Consider the following 23,661-nt stretch of genomic DNA (forward strand, 5'->3'; position numbering starts at 1 on the left):
GTATCGAGTCATTCAAATTTGCACCGAGAAACCTTCATCCGAGTGTCGCTGCATGGGTTTGGAAAACATTTTAACGAACGAGCTGGGCTCCAATAGTTTTAACACGATATATGCTTGATGTAAAAATATTGATATCGTTGAATAAAATCGCAAAAGATCTTGGCAGAAAATAAGTGGCAAATTTACCCAAGGATGATTATATGATCCTAAATGACGTTGTACAAGATTAATTAAAGACCAAGCTGAACTCGATTTTATAATTGCTGATTCAACGAAGAGAAGCACATTTATAAGTCAAAGTAATGTTAATTTATCAGACGGAACTAAATTAGGTACAATTGTGAATTACACTGATGGTAAGTCACTGCAGTGTACTCATTTAAGATCTTCGATGGTTGCGTACCTTTCGATAAATTTATTATCGATGATAAACAGATCTTCTGATGTTGCTATTAAAGTTACCACATATTCATTTTATCTCAATACAGGAAATACAGGATTGCTAGAACAACTACATATCGACGCTGATGCATCATGGGGCGAATGGAAAATAAAACAAGAAAAGATACTTAGTTATTCTGAATCTGCCCACATTGAAATTAAGAATATTTATTAAAAAAAATAATCGAATATCAAATTGTCATCAGCGTCATCGGTATATGAACCTGTTACCAGACATACGACTGTTTATCTTCAAGGACCTGGAGATTCTGGTAAAACAACACGTGCGATTTAATTATTGCGTGGACTTTATATAATTGTGTTAAACCCATAGACTCGCCAGAGAAATGAAAGAACAAGGAGTTAAATCTCATAATTATCACAGCTTTTTCAGATGGAAGGGAGATACATGGACTTCTGAACGAATGGGTAAACAAACATATATTCCAAAGATTATTATCCGGGATGAAAAACGTACAGTGTCGCTGGAGACATTACAAATATTTCTTGATTGGTTGTTGACAAAAAATACTGCTGTTGTATTGTCTCCGCCTGAATGGTTAAAAATGTGTTGATCATTATGAAGAAATAAATGTTGATCGTAGATCGATTGATCCAGAACTAAGAGAGCTTTAGAAATTAATCAGACTACAACCAAATAAAATTCAGAGTCAATTAATGCGTGAGATAATTTCAGAAACTCCTATAAATGATGTTTGGAATCTGTGGAGACCAGATGATTTGACAGTTGCAAGTAGATAGTTTGTGATACACTTCAACAACAAATATTTCTGTCACATAAAGTAAAAAGTGTCAAATCTATCCGAACCATTGTGTTATTGCCCAGAAGATAATCGACGGCAAAATATCGACGTTGAAATTCCAGGTTGTGGTACTAAACACAATCTTGAGTTAAAGGATATTGTTTAAATTTCTGTGAGTGTTGCTGAGAGCAAGTTAACGATGGACAAAACTCCGTGGATATGCTATAACGATTCATTCGTAATAGGAAAAACTATTTCTGATACAAATATTTGGATTGTTGATGATCGTATTGAATGGATAAATTTAGTTTATCTAGCAGTGCCTCGAGTCAAAAGAATATCTCAGCTGCGGTGGGTTATCGTGGACTTCACAGAAAATAATAATCAAACTCAGGAAATTAACGATGATGTATTAATTTTTTTTTAGTTATAAACAGTGTGAGAAAAAAAAGTGATACTTTGATCTTGACGCTATAACACAGTAATGTTGTGGCAATATTCAAATAATAATCCAAGTCTGTTTACCGAAGATAGACTTAATAGTAGTCTTTGCCACATACAAGAAAATGTGATGCTGACTTATCTTGAATGTAATCGACGTCGGGGCGCCAGTTCACAAAAGTGGACGCGGTGGTAATTGTGTGTATTCAGGAATTACTTGTAACTGTTCACGTACAAATTCACGCTGAGGATCAGTTGAATCTAGTCTGTATATTGCAGGTCTACCCGTGGATCTTATCACACTGGAAATTGCATGTGTCGTCACACTCCAAATAGGATCAGTTGCTCTTATTTAAGCCCATTAAAGTTGACCAGGTTCATATGAATATCTTACAGTCACATTACCCAGTACTGGTTGTTTTGAGAAGGAGTCATGTCGTTGTATGGGTATGTTTTTTGTGATCACAATAATGGGTTTTCATAGAAATTGCACGATTAATTTCATTATGTAATGCAACTATTACACATGGTAGTCTTGCAAACCATTCACGAGATCTCATATCTTTCTGAACTTTGATCAGAGATATTTCCTGCGCATACTGATAACCGTTCAGCAAGTGTTCGATTAAATCGCAAAACGATTGCTTCATCACGATGAATTGCGGTATGTCCTCGTCTGATTTTGACGTTATGTTTTTTAATCAGAGATGATACTGCACAAAGAAATGTCTTGCCATCATCAACCTGTAGCAACTGTGGCCATCGTAGACTGCTACGCTGAATAATTCGTTCAAACGCAGATGCAACTTCAGTTGTTGTTTTAGTTGATAATGATTCTGCTTCATTATACCTACATGCAACGTCAACGATAGTCAACGCGTATTTGAATGTGCACAATTGACGTCTACCAATTTTAATGGTATCATGCGGTAAAAAAATATATATCTGCTTGATGAACCTCATTGTAAGTTTTGACATCAAAATGTGCGTATTGAATTTGTTTAGGTGGTGGTAGCTAAATTTGCCATATTGCCTGTCGTGCTAACCAATTTTCAGCAACATAACGTGTGACATTTGCTGCATCAACGAGTTTACTAACCGCTGTTATACCACTTCAATATCCTACTGGGCTATAATAAATCGATTCCATTATAATAATAATAATCGGCTGATCAATTACCGGCTCCTAATACTAGTTTACCTTTCATCGCGGATTTTACTAGGAAGCTAGCACGTTTTTCTCCGAAAGATTTACTTTTTATGGAATATAACGAGTGAAACGACTTGACATCTGTAATGTGTCGATGTTGTAAATCCTTATTTTTATACGCTACATCATGAACGTGACATGCTTGATCAAACGCATGTATTGGATATTCGCCAGGTCTTGGTTGATCTCGCTCGTCAAGTCGGATATCAGGTCGGGTTCCAGGACCACAATAACTATATCCAGGAACATGTTTTTCTCTTTGGTATTTAGCCCATGGAGCTCCTGGTAATTTTCCCAGTGAATCAGTGATATCACCTCCTGTCTTCATACGAGACGAAATAAATATATATTTTTACGTACCACATATAACACACTTGCCTGTAAGTGGATGTCTTCAATTTTTGGCATGGTTGTTGCTGGTGGGAGTGAATTATCTGCATCGAACACAATATAAATTCATATAATTATTATATTTCTACAACATGGATATCATTGATTTCTAAGCGACACGAAAGCACGAGCCAGTCGAATATCATACATCGCTACCAAATTATATCAGACCAATTATCAAAGGTCCATCTGGGTCTGGGTCTGGTAAGACGCAATTGTTGTTTAATTTGATAATGAGATGACTCAAGTGGGATAAGTTATATTTAGTGGCACCATGTGTAGATGATCAAAGATGCTACTTACAGATACTTACTAAATGAAACATTTATATTAAAATGCATGTTTTAATTCGAGATATGGGATTATAGCCATAGTAAGTGAGACCATGATAACCCAACCTGCTACTCAATCAATATATCATAAAGAATATATTAGGTGGGCCACGTTTCACATTATAGGACGAATCACTTTAAATCTTATAGTCTAAATATACTGATGACCGCGTCGGATGCGGGAGGTCGAGGATTCTAACCCCGGCCGAGCCATACCAAAAACTTATAAGAATGGTAGTAGCAGCTGCCTCGCTTTGCGCTTAGCATTCAGAGGTTAGTGTTCGGACTGGTCAGCCTGGTGTCACTATAATGTGACTGGATGGACACAATGCTAAATGTTTGCAGTATGACGCCCCAGTGCTAGACATCGCTATAAACTGCCACACATGACTGACAATATTTTTAAAGCTACTTTACAAATCTAAATCACACACACACACACACACACACACACACACACACACACACTTTTTTGTTACGGGATAATTTTTTTGTTCAGGGAGGAAAACAAACACACACACACACACACAAACATTTTTATTTAGGGATAACTTTTTTGTTAAGGGAATGTAGGAAGCATGCATACACACATACAAACGTGCGCAAACGCAACAGACGCATACAAACACACACACATACAATCACTTTCTTGTTAAGGGATAAGTTTTTGTTTAAAGAAGAAAACACACACACATACAAACATTTTTGCGTGATGCTCTCAGAGCGGATGTTCATTTAGAAATGCACAGAGTATGGAAAGTTTTGGCTACATTTCGTAGTAAACAGATGGTTTTTCAAAATATAAAAAATTCGATTTTTGTGTATAATCGCCGAAGTTCTTTTTCTATGTTTTCTCTGCTGAAGTGTGAACTATTAAATAGAGATGAATTTGTCACGAATTATCTGAGAATGTGTTAATTGCTTTATACGACGCGCTCTGAACCACTTAGGGATCACTGTGATCCTTGAGGTGGAGGAAACCAAAGAAATGTTGACAAAATCCTAGACGATCACCATTCCAATATCTTGACACGTTTTTAAAACACAACAAAACGTCTAGCCAATTATTAAAGGAAAACCTGTTCCATTTGAGAGTTACAGTTTCATCCCGATTTATCTCGAAAACAGGAAAGCATGAACTATTTTTAACACGGTCCATTCTACTGCATTGAGTGCACCAACAGCATATGGGCCTTCAATGATTATGTTCGTTTTATACTTTTTATATTTTTCTTAAATATGTAATGTCTGAAGTAATTATACCAATTATATTTAAAACAATTAATTAATCAAGGTACATGCTTGCTCTTCATTTCCTTTCCATCATTTAAGATGACTTTAATTGTTTCAATTGTGCCTTTTTGTGACAATCATACGTTCTCCCTGTTAACTAAAATAACAGAGACAGGCCAACGTGTATCCATGACATCAACGACATAGACAATTCACTGTGAAAGATTGCACAGAAGTCAACTGTTTCGAGCCCTTCTCTTTTCTCAATCACATAGTAATCACAAGAGTATTACCAATAAGAGAAATACAAGAGATTAAACCGCTTTCTGTTAACCAGAATCACTTTTGTTTTCAAAATGGCCATGTTTTGATTGTGAGATTATGTTCTAGAGTGAGCGTCTCCTTTGCCAGTTAAATTAAAAAAAGCAGCAAGAAATAACACTTGAACGACTGATTCAATCATTCTATATAAAAGAGGGAAATATCAAACTTTTACATAATAAATAAATAAATAAATAAATAAATATATATATATATATATATATATATATATATATATATATATATATATATATATATATATATATATATATATATATATATATATATATATATATATATATATATATATATACATACATACATACATACATACATACATACATACGTCTTGGTCTGAGACCCTGGATGAATTTCATATGAAAAATATTAATAATTACACTATTTTATTTAGGAGATTAGGGTTTCCATTGTTGTTTGCTGTTGGAATGATCTCAGAAAAGAAATATAATATTTCATTTCTAACTTTGTTCATATAACGAATTTTCACGTTTAAAGATGTTATATCATGTATCTTTACTTGCATTGTTACAAAGTATCTGACTGGCAATATATTGATAACACATTGCACATTGAAACATTTGACATATTTAAGACAAGGGTACGCACAAAGGATATTCTGGTTGGATAACCTAGCCTTTGTACAATACGACCGGCTTACGAGCTGGTAATGATCTTGCATGATTTCTAACGCGTTTGCCTAAAGTAACGCGTCAAAATGGAGTATTAACGCTACACAATCTAATGTACTAGAACGCGGTTAAAAGCTAGTTCTGACGGATTAAAATGATGATTTAATGTATTGGTTAAATTTATTTCTAATTAGTAACATCAACACTACTTTGGCATGGAAAGTCTTCCATACACATCCCGCTCAAGTCACTCTAACCAATATAATACAGCCTTTTCATCACTTCCCCCACCCGCCGCCCGTTTTGCCAAGGACACAATTTGCTAAGCTCACTATATACCAAAACCCACCTACCGATATACACACATCAGCTTCTATCCAAAAAGTACAGTGTGCAAATCCTTCTTCTTTGCTCCACAAGCTAAGAATAAGATTGGTTCTTTAGAAAAGAACATCAAAAGAGAGGACACAGGGGTAATTTAGGTCAATATGCATGAACTATATAAAAAGAGTGTTTCTTTTCTTTAGTATTTTCATACATAGGATGTTTTGTTGCATGCTTTGTTTTGAAGAGGGTGTTTTTGAACACATTATTTTATATATGAAGTAATGACGCTGTTTGCTATAGGACATAAACGTAGTAAATTCAGTAACACATATTTAAACGATTTAATGAGAGTGACCGGAGTATGATAGAATCAGAAATAAAAAGAAAAAATGCAATTACAGAAGAGACCATTGACTATTAACCACGTTGCCTTTTAAGAGTAAATATTTATTTCATGAGGAGTACAGTGATGAAATAAAACGCAATTGAAGAACTTAAGATGTGCGCAAAATCATACATAATAATAATTATACACAATAAAAATCATACATTATAAAAAAGTACATACTAATAATCATACATAATAAAAATCATGCATAATAATAATAAAACATAATACAATCATACATAATAATCATACATAATAATAATCATACATAATTAAAATCATGCATAATAATAATCACACATAAAAATAATCATGCATAATAAAAATCATACATAATAATAATTAAACATAATACAATCATACATGATAATCATACATAATAATAACCATATATAAAATAAAATCATGCATAATAATAATCAAACATAATAAAAATTATACATAATAATCATACATAATAATAATCATACATAATAAAATCATACATAATAATAATCATACATAATAATAATCGTACATAATACAAATCATACATAATAATCATACATAATTAAAAAATCATACACAATAATAATTAAGCAATAAAAATCATACATAATAATCACACATAATAATAATCATACTTAATAAAAAATCATAAATGATAATGATCATACATAAGAAAAATCAGACATAATAATAATCATACATAATAAAAAAATCATACATAATGATAATAAAACAATACAATCATACATAATAATCATACATAATAATAATCAATGATAATGAAAATCATACGTAATAATAATCATATATAATAATAATCATGCATAATAATAATAAAACATAATACAATCATACATAATAATCATACATAATAATAATCATACATAATTAAAATCATGCATAATAATAATCACACATAACAATAATCATGCATAATAAAAATCATACATAATAATAATTAAACATAATACAATCATACATGATAATCATACATAATAATAACCATATATAAAATAAAATCATGCATAATAATAATCAAACATAATAAAAATTATACATAATAATCATACATAATAATAATCATACATAATAAAATCATACATAATAATAATCATACATAATAATAATCGTACATAATACAAATCATACATAATAATCATACATAATTAAAAAATCATACACAATAATAATTAAACAATAAAAATCATACATAATAATCACACATAATAATAATCATACTTAATAAACAAATCATACATGATAATGATCATACATAAGAAAAATCAGACATAATAATAATCATACATAATAAAAATCATACATAATGATAATAAAACATTACAATCATACATAATAATCATACATAATAATAATCAATGATAATGAAAATCATGCGTAATAATAATCATATATGATAATAATCATGCATAATAAAAATCATACATAATAATAATCAATGATAATAAAAATAATGCATAATAATAATCATATATAATAATAATCATAATAAAAATCATACATAATCATAATCATACATAATACAAATCATGCATATCAATAATCATATATAATAAAAACTCATTCACAATAATAATCAAACAACAAAAATCGTATATAATAATCATACATAATAATAATCATGCATAATAAAAATCATACATAATAAATATCACACATAATAATAATAAATAATAACAATCATATACAATAATAATAATGCATAATAATAGGACTAGAAGAAGAACTATAGCTATGGTAAGTATGAACAATATAACTGGAGAGTATGCATGTTTGTTCTGACATCTGATTTTACAATTTTAGCATATTTCAAAATAAAATGAGTTAAGGCTGTGAAGTATTTCAAAATCGTTTTTCATCAACTAAATATAATAGACCCAGATGTTCTCATTGTTCTTTCATTAATGAAAATACTTATTTCAATACAAAATATTTTTTTAGAGGCGTTATGATACTAACTGTACAATAGTAATGTTATTCATTTAATAACGCGTCAAAAGAAATATGTAGGACAAAACATTCACCAAGTATCTAAACGCATGAAGAAAAAAACATGCATTTGACATACATAACTGTATAAATCCGTCTTTCTAATTGCATGTCTTCACATACTTTAATGACTGCTTCCATAATTTGCAAGATATTTCAATGAAATGAACTGACTCTGTTCCTTTTTAAATTGAACATGCATTAAAAAAACAATGGGGTCATCGTTGGGACTGTATCTATATAATAGGTTAAAATTAGAAGATTGTTACAACATAATTACTATTTTTAAAATATTTAAATAATCAACTTATGTACAAATAGGCAAAACGAAGAAAGATAGATAATGAAGAAAAATGAAGATAGAAAATTACTACGAAACGCAATTTTTGTTCCTGGTTAGTAAGTTTATTTCGTAATTGCTTATGCCTCAAAAGTATAGAAAATGGCTATTATTCCCCACAAACTTTGCTTTTGTGACCAAGACAGTTATTTTGAAATGTACCTATTTCCAACGAGAAAAAGGACGCATTTGTGTCTTTTCGTTCACATAAAGTAAAAAAAAAAACCAACAGATGAATCAACATTAACATATATTTATACTAAAGTAATACAAAAATGACCACAAAAGATTTAGAAGTGAGTAGTATTTCGAGATTTACGATTATACTGAAACCACTTTCACGAATCGGCCCCCAAATGTAATCTCCCATCATGTTCTCGTTATACTATCCCTGGTAGCGGCGTTCAAAGTCCAGCATACCTTGGTGGAAGTATTAACATTGCTTCTCCGAGTACACTCCCATGTTCTCCTTGAATTTATCAACATAAGCATCAAGGATATTGACACTGAGGGAAAGTGCCGTAGTTCTTCACCAGTGCCTTAACCAGCTCCATACACAGGAATCTCCGGACCACTGCGACAAAGCTGTTCCAAGCCGCTTTCTCCATACTAATGAGCTTCTTGGGGAATTCATTGCACTCCAGGATCTTCTTTATTGTGGTTCGACGAAGACATCGGCTTTGACTTTTTCCTCAGACAACTTAGAGAAGAAGTCTTGTAGGTATTTGAAGGCTGCCGACTCCTTATCTAGAGCTCTGAAAAATTGTTTCATAAGGCCCAATTTGATGTGCATGGTGGCATCAGTACCTTCCGGGAGTCCACCAGTAGCTCTCACTTGACGTTGTTCCTCCCCACAGAGATCTCGGTCCGCTGTGATCAGTCCCGCTTGTGGTAGTGCGCCTTGGTGTCCCTGCTGTCCCAAGGGCAAATATAGCACGGAAACTTGGTACAAACGCCTTGGAGACGCATCAAGAATACCACTATTTTGAAGTCTCCGATGACCTCCCAGCCGTAATCATCATACTTCAATGCGTCCAGCAAGGTCTTGATGCTGTTGCAATCCTCTCTGAGGTGCACAGAGTGAGTTAGGGGAAGAGACGGGTATTTGTTCCCATTATGGAGCAGCACCGCTTTGAGGCTCCTGGATGAGCTGTCAATGAAGAGGCGCAACTCATTCTGGTTGCAGACGGTTCCGATTGCCTCGAACATACTGGTCACATTATCGTAGAAGCAGAGCCCATATCGACAGGTGAAGAAGCTGAAAAAAACTTGGTAACGCATCCTCTGATCTGCGACTTGCACACTTTCATCCAACAGATACCACTGCTTGAGCCTAGACATCAAAATCTCGGCATTAGCCTTCATAAAAGCAAGATCTCTGATTAAGTCGTTGATGTCTTTTGGGTTGGGGTAGTATGGGTTTCTCTCCTCATCTCCACCTCTGAAATTGTCATCTGGATCTACAATGTCTTTGTCACCCTCTGACTTGCTGATCTCTTCTAAAGACGAATGCTTCCTCTCCGGATAAATGTGTACGGTGAGCTCAGGACAGTGTGGCACCGGAGCGATAGATGAAGGAAGGTCCGCATACGTGATAGCAGGTACATTCTTGCCAGTCCGACGTTTGGAAGGGTCCAGCATGCGCAAGTAGCATTTGCTTGAGTGGTCAGTGGGTTCACGCCAAATTCTTGGGATAGCAAACTTCATTGCTCTCTTTTCCTCTCTGTACCATCCTAAAACAATGCATTTATTTCACCCATGATTACTGTGTAAGAGATTCCCGCAGCATTTTTCATATATGATATATTTTTTCAATAACATTGAAAAGTGTAAAATATTTTAAAATTAAAAACTCTCACATCTTTAAAATTTTTAACAAATTTTGTTGCATAATGTTCCGAGCAACAATTGTCCATCTTACCTTCCAGAGCTTTTTAGCAGTACTCGCAGGTGAAATGAGGTGCCCAGGGCATGTCCTGATCCCAGACAGGCATGCCGAAATATGCCGAACACATCTTAGCAGGTGCCTCCACGGAGTAATGTTTCGCTCTTGTGTTGATAAATTGGCCGCAGACATAGCAAAATGCGTCTGGCGGATGCTTTCAGCCTCTTGATGCCATCTCAGAAAAATGCAGATATGTATCCACTTAGACAGCTGGAACTAAACTGAACTGGTGGGCTTAAGGCCGCTGTATTTATAGTGCTATTTATATTACTGGAAAGTTCTAGAAAGTTTTAGAAGTACTTACAAGTTTACTCATATTTATATGACTGGAAAGTTCTAGAAAGTTCTAGAAGTTACTACAAGTTTACTCAGCACTGAATCTATCTGAAATGTTCTGGAAAATAGGTAAATTTCCAAATATCACCGTCCTGGTCACAAAAGTAAAAGTTTGTGGGGTATAATAGTCATTTTCTATACTTTTGAGGCATAAGCGATTAGAAAATAACACTTACTACCCAGGAACAAAACTAATTTGTTACAAGGTGTAATGAAGAAAAATGAAGCAAATACACTTTCCCAATACAAATCTTGTTTTATTTATATAGGATTTTAAAAAAACAACAACTTGTAAGTGTCTAAAATATGTGCCATTGTTTATATTATCAAATTTTATGCTGCTTATAATAGTATTAATATTGTTTAATGTTATGTGAAATTTGTATTTTATGGCAACTAACAATTTCATTCCGATGGTACTGAATGAAGTAGGCGTTACCGTTGTGTGTCGTTGCGCAAGGTACTTTTCTTCATTTGCCTTAGCACTAAATAACCTTTCTGTCTCGTTGTGCCATAAAATACCAGAGCAAATCAAATGCTTATTCACAGCTTTCCCATAACATTTAACACTAACTGATTGGTTTCATTATCAGAAAAACACGTAGATGATCCTAGTAGTGCCAATAAGAACATGAAAAGGCGGAATAACCATTATAGCGGCGAACTGATCTCGCTGGATTTAATTCCCTTGTTTAGGCGGGGTTTCCAAGTTCATATTCACACAAGGACGGACACTCGGCATATATAATCGATGCTAACTTTTAAAATTATTCATTTGATGATAGTGTAAATCGGTTAAGTACTTCACAGCTTTTGTAAGATAGGATCTTGGAGAGGACGTATTATGTGACGTATTATTCAACACATGTTTTAAGGCAGGAGCGAAATCGACCGCGCTATTGATCGTTTACACTCCCCTAGCGCAAGAATAAAAACAAGTCTGAAGTAGTTTTCGTTTTGAATGCAAGGTAGGTAAATGGTCTCTAGTAGCAACTGAAGGAACACAAGAAAGAGTTAACCTGGGTATTTATTTACTTACTTGATGACCTCTTTATGATAAGAACATTACCTTTATAACACTTTTCCGCGGTGACAGCACGTGTATTCAATTTTAAACTAATGCCTCTGATTAACGTATTTAAAAGGTAATATCTACCATACTTTGAAATAACAGCAAAATAAAGACAGGAAACTAAGCTGAAAGAAAATTTTTGTTACCTTAAACAACTTAGCACTTCCTCAGTACAAACAATACAAAATAAATTAACACAACGGCAGAAGCAGCAGAACACGTCAACAAATACAAACCATGAACATAAGAAAGTAACGCGTGCAGTCACACACATGCGTGCGCGCACAGACTTGTAACTTTTCCAAGCGGTCATAACTGAAATAATTTATTACACACAAAAGAGATAAACTGATGGGAAGTGCCCTTACGAATTCATAAACTGACATGTAAAGAGACGGATATTTTAGCAAGAGGTTTCATCTCTACTTGTACGATGCGTACGCATTTTCGTTTCTTTATGTGGCAAAAATATTATGCATACACATTTTATCCTGGAATGTAAATGCTCATGTTATCAACGTGGGAAGACATCATATTTTGTACATAGGTCTGTAAATTGATTGAATATCTATCAGGTATGTACTATTCTAACAAACGCTCGCGATAAACACGTTTGTATAGGCACGTTTTGAATAGACTATAGTACTCCTTTTCAAACCTGTATAAAGTCAACGTTATGTTTGGGTAGTAACATAATAGCCTTGCGTTGCCAATATACGCTACGTGTAAATTGATTAGAACCGGGTAATACATGGTCATCTATAATTGAATTCACAGATCAGTGTAACTGTGCCAACAGGCAGTTTGTTTGTTGACTTGGGAGATCGAACGTTTTATTTTGAAGTTCTGCGGATAGAGCAACAAACCAGGAAATACACATCAAAATACGAACAAACATCTAGAAAAACAATGGTAAGTGCAGACATTTCTAGTATTAAAACAGATTTTTGTACAATGTTACTGTTTGAAATAACAAAAGTTAATCGAAGCATTTCTACTGTCTACATGAATTTAGCGACTGAGTCGATCATTTTCACATGCTGTGAGACAGTTATAGCTGATGAACATGTATGTATGTATGTGTGTGTGTGTGTGTGTGTGTGTGTATAGGCATGTATGTACATATTATGCTTATCTGGCTACCTGGTTGGTTTCTCTGTGGAGACATACATACATACATACATGCACACACACACACACACACACACACACACACACACACACATCCATACATACAAACAGAGGTCAAATCGCTTATCAGTATATTCACCCCTTTTGTCCGACTGGCCATTTATGCACGCTATTCACTTGTACACTTTTACCTTTAATTTGTAACCTTTTGTGTACACATTCCTAGTCTAGTGATGACACAAATGATAGCAAGACTTATAGTTGCTATATCGCACCTAAAATATATCATCCTTTTCCCGTCTTATTAAAGTTGCTCATAACATTTCTAGAAACAAATTATGTGGCAGATTGTTTTTATTCTTTTGCAACGCACTTTGTTCTTAACTTTATTACATACTTAATTTGCTTTATACTCTTGGTTTTATTTTATAATTCCTTATTTTCGCGTAAAATAGTCCAAACTGACCTTGATGTAAAATATACGCATGCATAGACTAGCACAGATATCATGTAAGTTTATTTATTCACTCTTTGAATATGATGTTTGACATTTGAAAATGGAAGGAAATCAGATTGGAGATATTGCAAATATTATGAAAATCAAGGATATATTATCTGTCAATTATGTACCTTGAATGTTGGCAACCATTGGTTGAAGCCCTGTTGTAACAAGAGCAAGTGTATAATTTCCTTAAACTCCCTTCACCTATGCACACATCTTTTTTCGACATCTCAGTCATATAAAGCAAGTTCAGCATAAAGTATGTTTGAATATATAAATGGATATAAATTGAATATTTACTATGACAACAACAAATGAAGGTGGAAATCACGATGAAATGGAGTGGCTTATGAGGTGAAGTGGGCACCATGGCAACCAGAAAAATTGATAATCTCAAAGAGACTCTGAGAAATGCCAGAAGGTTGCAGTTCTCACCCATCCATGCATTTTAGCCCCAGCTATACACCTGCATTGTATAAACTTCTTAGAAAAGTAGTTCTTTGTTTTACAGTACTTTTTGCCTACTTATTTCGCTTTTCACGAGTTTATATGGTAAATAAATGCTCAGTTACTGCTATTGTCACATAAGCACCTTTGTGTACCTTTCTTTTATACTTTATTTCGTTAAAGACAAAATAATTATTTATGTTAAAAAATGAGATGTATAAAGATAAGTGAAATTCACGAAGTTCGTTTTCAGATATAATTAAGAGTCGTTTGTGTGTGTGTTTGTGTGCGTGTGTGTGTGTGTTTACAAAGTTCGTTTTCAGACATAATTAAGATTCGTATGTGTGTGTGTGTGTGTTTGTGTGTGTGTGTGTGCATGTGTGTGTGTGTTTACAAAGTTCGTTTTCAGATATAATTAAGAGTCGTGTGTGTGTGTGTGTGTGTGTGTGTGTGTGTGTGTGTTTACAACGAAAGTATTCTGCCCATTTACGTTCATTTTATAATTTTGGTATGAAGCGGTGATGCATATGATACTGAAAAAAAAATCTTAAGCTCAGTTATGCAAGAACGTCACTCTAATAATGTATTCACCGATTACTAAAATAACGTATCCGTCGTCAGATGTTCTTCCATGAACAGCTACTGTTTTTGAAATGTCTAAAAGAATGCAAACTTTGAAGAATAGTTTTTGTATGACATTTTCCTTAAAACTATTGTTTTTTATTCGTTTCCTCGCGGTAACAGCTGTCTAATTACCGTAGCAACCAACTTTCTATTTTTTTTTACACAATCTGCCACACCAACACCCACTATACTAATTTTGATTAAATAATGTAAAAAATGTCGTGGGAAACAAGGTGTCTAATAGCATCTCACTGCCGTGAAATACAAGCCAGTGCCAACTGAAGGATTCTAAAACACGTTAATGTCACAAATAATTTTTTCTCTAATCAACCAACAACCGCACATTCATGGTACCTTAATTTCATTCTTGAGTGGGGGTGTCTTTCTACACATTCGTCTGATTCGCCTGATTTGTCTGTACCTTATCTGAACGGTACGACTGGTAATGCCACGTACTAAAAATAATATAAATAATTAATAAAAACGCATATGGTTCCACGTTGCAAAACTAATCCATGCTACCAAAAAGTCTTGAGAATACTGTTCATAATGACGTAGGCACTACACCTGAGAATAAACTCTCAGAAAGTTTAAATTTTGGAATCTTCTCTAGCATTTGTGTGGCATTCCGAGCAACCGGATGGAAATTTTTATATTTCACGCATCCTGTTAAAAGAGCATAGTGTTCTCTTAGTCCGGTTTTATTAAACTTTGTTGAAATGTTTCGTTGAACATGTTCAAAACAAAAATTATATTTTTTGTTGTCAATTTGGTGGTTTTAGCAACCAGTAGACAGAGTTCGTTTTTTTTAAGATCTAGTACTTAAACTAGTCTGGTGCTCGGTTTTCTTAAGATCATTTCTTAGTGCCTAAACTAGTCTGGTTTCTTAAGATCATTTCATAGTGCCTAAACTAGTCTGGTGCTTGTTTTTTTTTTTTTTTAAGATCTAGTGCCTAAACTAGTCCGGTGCTCGTTTACCTAAACCATTTAGGCCGATATTCTCAAACGGTCCCTGCGGCCACTAGCATCCGCCTTCCTCTGCCCCCCCCCCCCCATTAATAGGTAGATATCCCTGTGGTCCCTGTTACATTTTCACTAAATTCCCTCTTCCCTACCCCATCCCCACCCACGACAAATTCTTTTCTGGTTCTGATGATCCAAACGTGCTTCCATTGTGCGGGTATCCAAAACATAACTACTTTTAAGTCTAGCCGGGGGTTCCTATCTGCCGAGTTTTCTAGCTGCCATTTTTAAAAACTATTTTTGTATCAGAAATTTAACAAATATTTCTTTCTTTCCAGGATGAGTTGCCAAAGGAAACTATTGCAGGTAATATTTAGCTGTAGTCCTAATCTATGTGATCCACAAATATTACAGGTAATTTTGCCATAATTCTCATCAAAGTGATTCGCAGGTGTAGCTTTCACATCGATCACAACGCCATGTGTCTGTCCAGACTTTGCCTCCTGCAAAATGGTTGGAGATCTGCTCTATTTTTCTTTTCCCTTGCGTTTTGCTTTCAATGAGTGTTTGACGAATTTCACCTGGTACCATATGCCGGGTCCAACTGCAAAAAAGACCCCAGACCCTGATCTGCCTTCGCATAATGCGCCGAAAGATCAGGGTTTATGTTGTTTGTTTTGCTGAATGATCTGACATAATGCATAGACCCAGGTCTGCCGGTGCATTATGGACGGCAGATATGGGTCTATAGAGTTTGTAATATATATTTAATTACACTACTTATATAAAAGAAAATTCTGTAACTGTTAGGTGAACCGACCCAAGGTTGCAAAATGCCAGGTAGTAATGTTGTAAGAACGCATCTTAGCTGAAAGTTTAAATCCCATCCTTCTCCACCCTCACCCCCCACCGTTTTTCTTTTTGGAAAGGTCAAGTTGCCATTCATTCAGTCATTCTCTTTACTTGTGTTACCGAAAAGGCGGATAAAAGGACTCTTCATTATTTTGTCGCGGACATAGAGGGATGAGAAAATTATGGAGCAAGTAGTTCTTCACTTACTGTGTCAATTTTAAGTACTCAGAACCAAACTGAATGTGTCAAAAAATTTATTTAATTTAACTCTTGCTATGGTGGATAAACGAAGGTCTTGTGGAGAAAACGTTTGGTTTACAATGTTCCTTGGGCTAATCTTCTGGTATAAACCTCAGATGCTATAATCAAGAATTGTATGTAAATGTCGAAAAACATGTTAGGATTTAAGGTATACACTAACTCCATGCTATATACGTTCTCTCTACAACGAAAATGGCACTGTGCAAATACGGTATCTATAACTAAGGTCTTGTGGAGAAAACGTTTGGTTTACAATGTTCCTTGGGCTAATCTTCTGGTTTAAACCTCAGATGCTATAATCAAGAATTTTATGTAAATGTCGAAAAAGTGTTAGGATTTAAGGTATACACTAACTCCATGCTATATACGTTCTTTCTACAACGAAAATGGCACTGTGCAAATACGGTATCTATAACTAAATTTGAAGACTGTGTCTTTGTCACACCCTGTTTGTTTCACTCTAAGTGTCTCTGTATGCTTCTGTCTTTGACTCTGCTCTGTTCCCCACTTCTCTCTGTCTCTGTCTGCCTGACAGGCACTTGTGTACTCAACCGGTCATTTCTCCATGATGACATTATGTTATTACTATGTATTCCTCTAAATGAGGCTAATTCATTTGGCGTGAGAGGTACTGTAATTTTGTTGGTTGCAAAGTCTTGTAAAAGAATCGTTTTAAAGCAGCGCAACATTTGACATTTTGGATGGACATGTAATTTCCGTTTTTACACGACATTTCAGAGTACAAGGAGATGTTCGAGCAATTCGACATAAACGGCGATAACCGGATTTCCTCCGAGGAACTCGGCACCGTCATGCGATGCCTCAATCAGAACCCTACAGAAGCTGAATTACAGGAAATGATTGCAGAGCTTGACTCAAACGGTTTGTACTAGCATCCATAGCAAACAGTGCAAGCTAAATATTGGCAACTCTATTTTAAATCAGCGAACTGCTTTTATTTAAATATAACAGTTATCTTGAACTAAACCATAGAGGAATCTATTTACAGTGAAACTGCATAGTTTAATATGTTTGCTGTAAAACTATTGGAAATTTGCAACAAGAAAGTAAAACTTTAATAATCAAATTTTTTCCGCAAATGCTTCAGCTGAAGTTAAAGCCTCACATATCTTATATAATCGTTTTAATTATATAACCAATCACCCGGATGAGTAATTTAAAAAGGACAACTCCCCGTAAATCCATTCTGGATGAATATTCTTGTAATGGTAATTATTGGCTTGTGTAAATCTCAGATATTTACAAATATATTATTTTAGGCTATGCAAGTAAATGTTTCGTCTTCAAAATTTATTTTAAGATTTTTGTCAACAGAATTTTTTGTATGAATGTAATTCATATTTTGCCATGTTGGAACTACCTCAATCCCATGAATAAAGCATGTCGTCCTTAACAATGGGGATCGGTGGCATTAGTTTGTGGCAATGGTCTGTGGTACTACGAATATGGTTAGCTGAGTGAACATATCAATACGGCCCAGATATTTTGAATTGGTGTTGTTTCCATCTTTGCTCAGGTACATCTACAGCTGGCCGGGTACAACATGTAAAAAGTCTCTTCATTTTATTATCTCCCAATACATTATTTTTCTTATTTAGATGAAATATTAAAAAACCTATTCAAGATATTTTATCTCATGTAAGTTACAATTTATCTGTCTCTTTTTTCCCGTGTCCGTGTAGAATATAAGAGTGAATACTGAGTTATTTTCAAAGAATATTTTGCATTTCAGGAAATGGAACAATAGAATTTAACGAGTTCGTCAAAATGATGAGCGTGAAAGCGAAATCAACAGAGGAAGAAGCAGAAGAGTTAAGAGCCGCATTTAGCAAATTTGACAAAGATGGCAATGGGAAAATCAATGTAAAGGAACTGCAGGCCGCCATGACAGAAATTGGGGATAACCCATTTTCGAAAGACGAGGCTAAAGCCATGATCAAAGAGGCAGATATAGACGGGGATGGCTGTATTAATTACAACGGTAAAACCTTGCAAAATATCATAATTGATTCATCGGACAGTAAATGGAGAAGTTGTCTCCCCTATTGTCGATTTTATATGGATCCAGTTACTATATATATATATATATATATATATATATATATATATATATATATATATACACACACACACAGAGTTAAATCGACAGCGTTGCTAATACGAGTACTAGGGAAATAAAGCAGATAACTGTATTCGATATGCAATGGGTCCTTTAGATTTTCTAAAGTCGGGCACACATACAATACTCATAATAGTATGACAATTCCTACTCTTACTGTCTCTTGAATAAGTGTAGTACTCAAATTTATTTAGTGTAGTACTCAAATTTATTAAGTGTAGTACTCAAATTTACTTCAACTGCACAAATAATTCGAATCGAGCATACACAGATGAGGAAATGGAGAAATACACTTCGAATGTCGAAAACGGGACTTTAAAGTTTTTAAAGGTTTCTGAGATTCCTTTCGTTTCCGTTATCTCTCGGCAAAAGCAAATCGAATGCTTGACAAATTGTAGAGTGTATGTATTACGCATTTAGTGTGTTATTGTTTAACTCCTTCTTCGGGACATTAGAGGCAAATTACATGTAGTGATTTTGAAACAGTTCATAATTGGGTGAACGTGTAATCAGGTGGTTGCTTATAGGTTCATATATATTTTGGCTGTCATGGAATCTACTCAAACGATAATAAGCATGGCATATGGTATGCTTATCTTTATCTTACCAGTATATACTATAGAACATGGATAATAATAGTTGGACGCATTTAGCTCCAAATAAATCAATATACGTGGCTTGAGAAGCTTATATTATCTAAAGAGAGAGAGAGAGAGAGATGCATGTAAAATGCATAATTGTTACGAATGGCTCTTTTCTTTGCAGAGTTTGTGAAGATCATGACGCAAAAGTAGATCCAAGTGGGGAACAATTTACGCAGGTAAAGGAAATGTTGAATCGAACCAATATATCAAAGAAAGGAAATAACATTATATTTTACGATTTCGCTGTCGATTGCTAAATAGTGCAGATATTATGTTCCACGACCGACACTCATGCTGCATACAGATTCTTAATAATTAAGAATGTTGAAGGATGCTGTTTTTGATATCTTCAAAACAGGTAAAATTGCAAAACTAAACTAATAAGTTCAAAATGAAACAAATTGAATCCACTCAAGGTCGTAGGTAAACAAGCCAATCCCGTATTCTCGAAACCTTTCGAACACGCAGCCCACGATGTCTTTAACTCTACCATCTTGTGCACTCACTTATGTATATATTAGTTTTCATTCTTTATTTCAGAACTATGTACCTGGAAATTTGATGGTGAAGATTAACAGTCAACGTCTAATGTATATATATATATATATATATATATATATATATATATATATATATATATATATATATATATATATATATATATAAACCATGCCATAATTTCCAGACGGATCTAGAAAAGAATTTTAACCTTACACATTTAGGGCACCTTAAACAATCAGTCCTGTTTAGTGCCTGTAGCGCTCGAGGATAGAGATTGTGAAAGTTACATTGTTCACATCGACCTCATCTGTTATTTTGCGAATTATTACAGAAAAGAAATAATACATATTTTCTTCTCTGATCTGAGAAATAGTTATAAAAGTATATGTAACAAAGCACCTGTTATTTATTACATACGTTGTGATCACGGGAGAATGTTCATATAAGCTGAGGTGTATTCGCGCATCGATATAAGAAAATATAATACACAGGCATATTCTGACCAAAATATGTACTGGAAATATGATTTTTTTTATTGCAATGAAAATTCGGATTTTAACAAGTTGTAAAACAGATGATCAGCAATCGTCTGTTCGGATGAATTAGAAACAACGCTATGTCTTAAAATATTTCCTTGGATTTCTGTAATACTTATGTAATATATAAGTAATTTATCTGTTTGGTACTCCATCGGCAGAAAGGAGTTACTCCATAATGAACTAATTTGGCTTCAATCTGATTTCAAGGTCTTTCGAAAGTTGAATTATTCCTGATAAACGTCTACGAATGTTGCTTGTAAACTGTATTAGTTGGTCACATCTTGTTAGTAGCAAATAGCTATACAATACATTTCTATATTAATTAAACGAATTCAACCGATCCATTTGATTGTCGTGTATGATTTAGTGGATTAAAACGTAAACATGTACTCTGTATTGAGCTGTTGATGTTTTTTAACAGTATATTTACAATTAATAGTGAAATTTACCATTCTGAGAAGATTCCGTATGTATGTATGTATGTATGTAATTGTCTGTCTGTGTATATACCTGTCTATCAGTATATTTACCTACCTGTCTTTATATACATCTATTTGTCTGTCTGTTTATCTATCTGTCTGTCTGTCTGTCCGTCTGTCCATCCACCATCCATCCAAGTTTTTATATATATATATATGCATTCAGAAGCGTACAATTTAATGCAGTCATGACCAGTATCATAGATACGATCATGCCATGTAATGCATATGATTGAAAGTTACATGAAATTTGGGTCAAGTGTGATTCTTTATTCAGACAGCATTGTGGATCGCCATTGGTTACTGTTTCCACCTTAATATTTGCATGCCAACATTGTTAATAAATCGTCATGGTGTTACAGTGTCACACGAGTCACAAAGTAACGTTTGAAAATTATTCTCGACAACGTAACAAACTTTAACATTTCTCTCATTCCAAAAGCTCAATTTACTTCAAGTATATTGTACAAGTTAATAAAATATTTAAGCATGATATCTGGCGTAATATTACAGGGATTGGAGTCTATAAACGTAGTGTTTGATCCTGATCCAAACTGTATACACTCACATTAGCGGAGATCATAAAATATCAAAACAACAATGTACACTCAATATGAACACCATATATGATATAATAAAAGTGGTGATACAAAACTTCCTAAAATAATCATAGTTCTTTTATTGCAGTTCGCATATCGTTTTAAGGGAGATGTTTTACTTTTTAAAGTTTGGACCCCCCGCCCCAACACTTCATCCAATACGGCCCTGTTACGTCATACATTTAGGAAGTCAACATAATCTCATTTCTGTTGTACTTAATCATTTTATGCGTTCAAAACTTAAAATGAATTTAATATTGTGTATTACATCATTGTTTTATGACGTTTACTGCAAAGTAGCAGGAAAGACGAAACCATGATGTTATTTTTACTTGAATTAGTATTTCAGGCTGAAATGTTTTCAACACCTTCTCCATCATGATTTAGTAATCTTTAACCAATGAACATATACCCCCAGTGTTTGTCTATTTTAGCACTTTTCTTAGTGGAAATTCAACACAAAGTGGCAATCGTTTTCTTTCTGACATCAGTTTTGAGTATGGCAACTCATAGAATGTAGCATTAAAAATGTTTTTAAATACCCTCAGCCTGTCATTTTGCAAACTCAGTTTTATCACTTTTAATACTTACTAGTAGTTTCGAATTTATCTTGACTACTTGCAAAGGTCATTTTGTTTATATTTAAGTTTGGCAACCCTTTTCATTTTGTACTTTATTTATAATAATTTGTCTGCGATCCTTTCTGATGCCACACACACTGAATAACTCATCCCAGACTTGAGAATACTGATATTTTGGGAGCTTAATGTAACAGCATTGGGAGTACTGATGCGTTGGAGCTACATGTAACAGCATTGGGAATACCGATGAGTTGAGGGCTACGTGTAACGGCAGTGGGAATACTGATGAGTTGGGGGCTACAAGTAACAGCATTAGGAATACTGATGAGTTGGTGGCTAATTGTAACAGCACTGGGTATACTAATGAGTTGGGGGTTACATGTAACAGCATTGGGAATACCGATGAGTTGAGGGCTACGTGTAACGGCAGTGGGAATACTGATGAGTTGGGGGCTACAAGTAACAGCATTAGGAATACTGATGAGTTGGTGGCTAATTGTAACAGCACTGGGGATACTAATGAGTTGGGGGGTTACATGTAACGGCAGTGGGAATACTGATGAGCTACATGTAACATCATCAAAGGTATATTTATAACTTGCGGGACATTGACCATGCTGTTCCATTATCATGCTTATAAGCAAATGCAGATATCCATCAAAATACATATAATCTTATTAAAAATACTTTAAAGCATTTTTGAAATGCTTTTGCTTTTTAAATATTCAAAGCAATAATAGAAAACACAGAAAGTTCAAACATAGAAAACCTATTTATTTTCACGAAAGTCTTGCGAGAATACCAGGATATGTATGAATATTTTCCGTAAGAACTCCGAAAAACAGAGTGAATGGTGTTAGAAGACTGGGACCACTTCTAGCGACCTTCATTAATTGACGTTTAACAATGCGTTATGTATTCGACCTGCATTTACGTACGTACGTACGTACGTACGTACGTATGTATGTATGTATGTATGTATGTATGTTGTGCGTGCCTTCTATATTGACTCATAAGTTCACCGACAGGAAAACGAAAAATACATTGGAATTTGAAAACAAGGTTTAATCAATCTTCGCAGTTATATTACCTCCGATCTTGCAAGGGTTAAGATCAATATTAGCTATGTATCATTTTACATTTTGTCTTTCAGGTTTCTGTTTTCATTTTCATGGCTGCTCGTTTCCTTTTAATGAAACATTTATACATCTCG

At 34.1% G+C, this 23,661-nt stretch overlaps 1 protein-coding gene across 1 annotated transcript; it reads left to right on the forward strand.

Moving 5' to 3' along the window:
* The first annotated feature begins 12,785 nt into the window (after positions 1 to 12,785).
* Positions 12,786 to 21,178, forward strand: LOC149775244 (uncharacterized). Its single transcript, XM_089943599.1, has 6 exons — positions 12,786 to 13,097; positions 16,191 to 16,218; positions 17,704 to 17,847; positions 18,719 to 18,967; positions 19,871 to 19,925; positions 20,290 to 21,178. Exons 1-5 carry the CDS (start codon positions 13,095 to 13,097, stop codon positions 19,897 to 19,899), a joined length of 453 nt encoding a protein of 150 aa, XP_089799725.1. The 5' UTR covers positions 12,786 to 13,094; the 3' UTR covers positions 19,900 to 19,925; positions 20,290 to 21,178.
* The last annotated feature ends 2,483 nt before the right edge of the window (positions 21,179 to 23,661 follow it).

This window comes from Sinohyriopsis cumingii, chromosome 19, assembly GCF_028554795.1.
Source record: "Sinohyriopsis cumingii isolate HCF-2022 chromosome 19, ASM2855479v2, whole genome shotgun sequence".
NCBI classification, from domain to species: Eukaryota; Metazoa; Mollusca; class Bivalvia; order Unionida; family Unionidae; genus Sinohyriopsis; species Sinohyriopsis cumingii.

What these genes read in the sequence shown, in the direction of transcription:
- LOC149775244 (XM_089943599.1), top strand. An exon ending in GCCAAAGGAAACTATTGCAG is followed by an intron (nt 16,219 to 17,703) that starts GTAATATTTAGC and finishes ACGACATTTCAG; the next exon opens with AGTACAAGGAGATGTTCGAG. An exon ending in TGCAGAGCTTGACTCAAACG is followed by an intron (nt 17,848 to 18,718) that starts GTTTGTACTAGC and finishes TTTGCATTTCAG; the next exon opens with GAAATGGAACAATAGAATTT.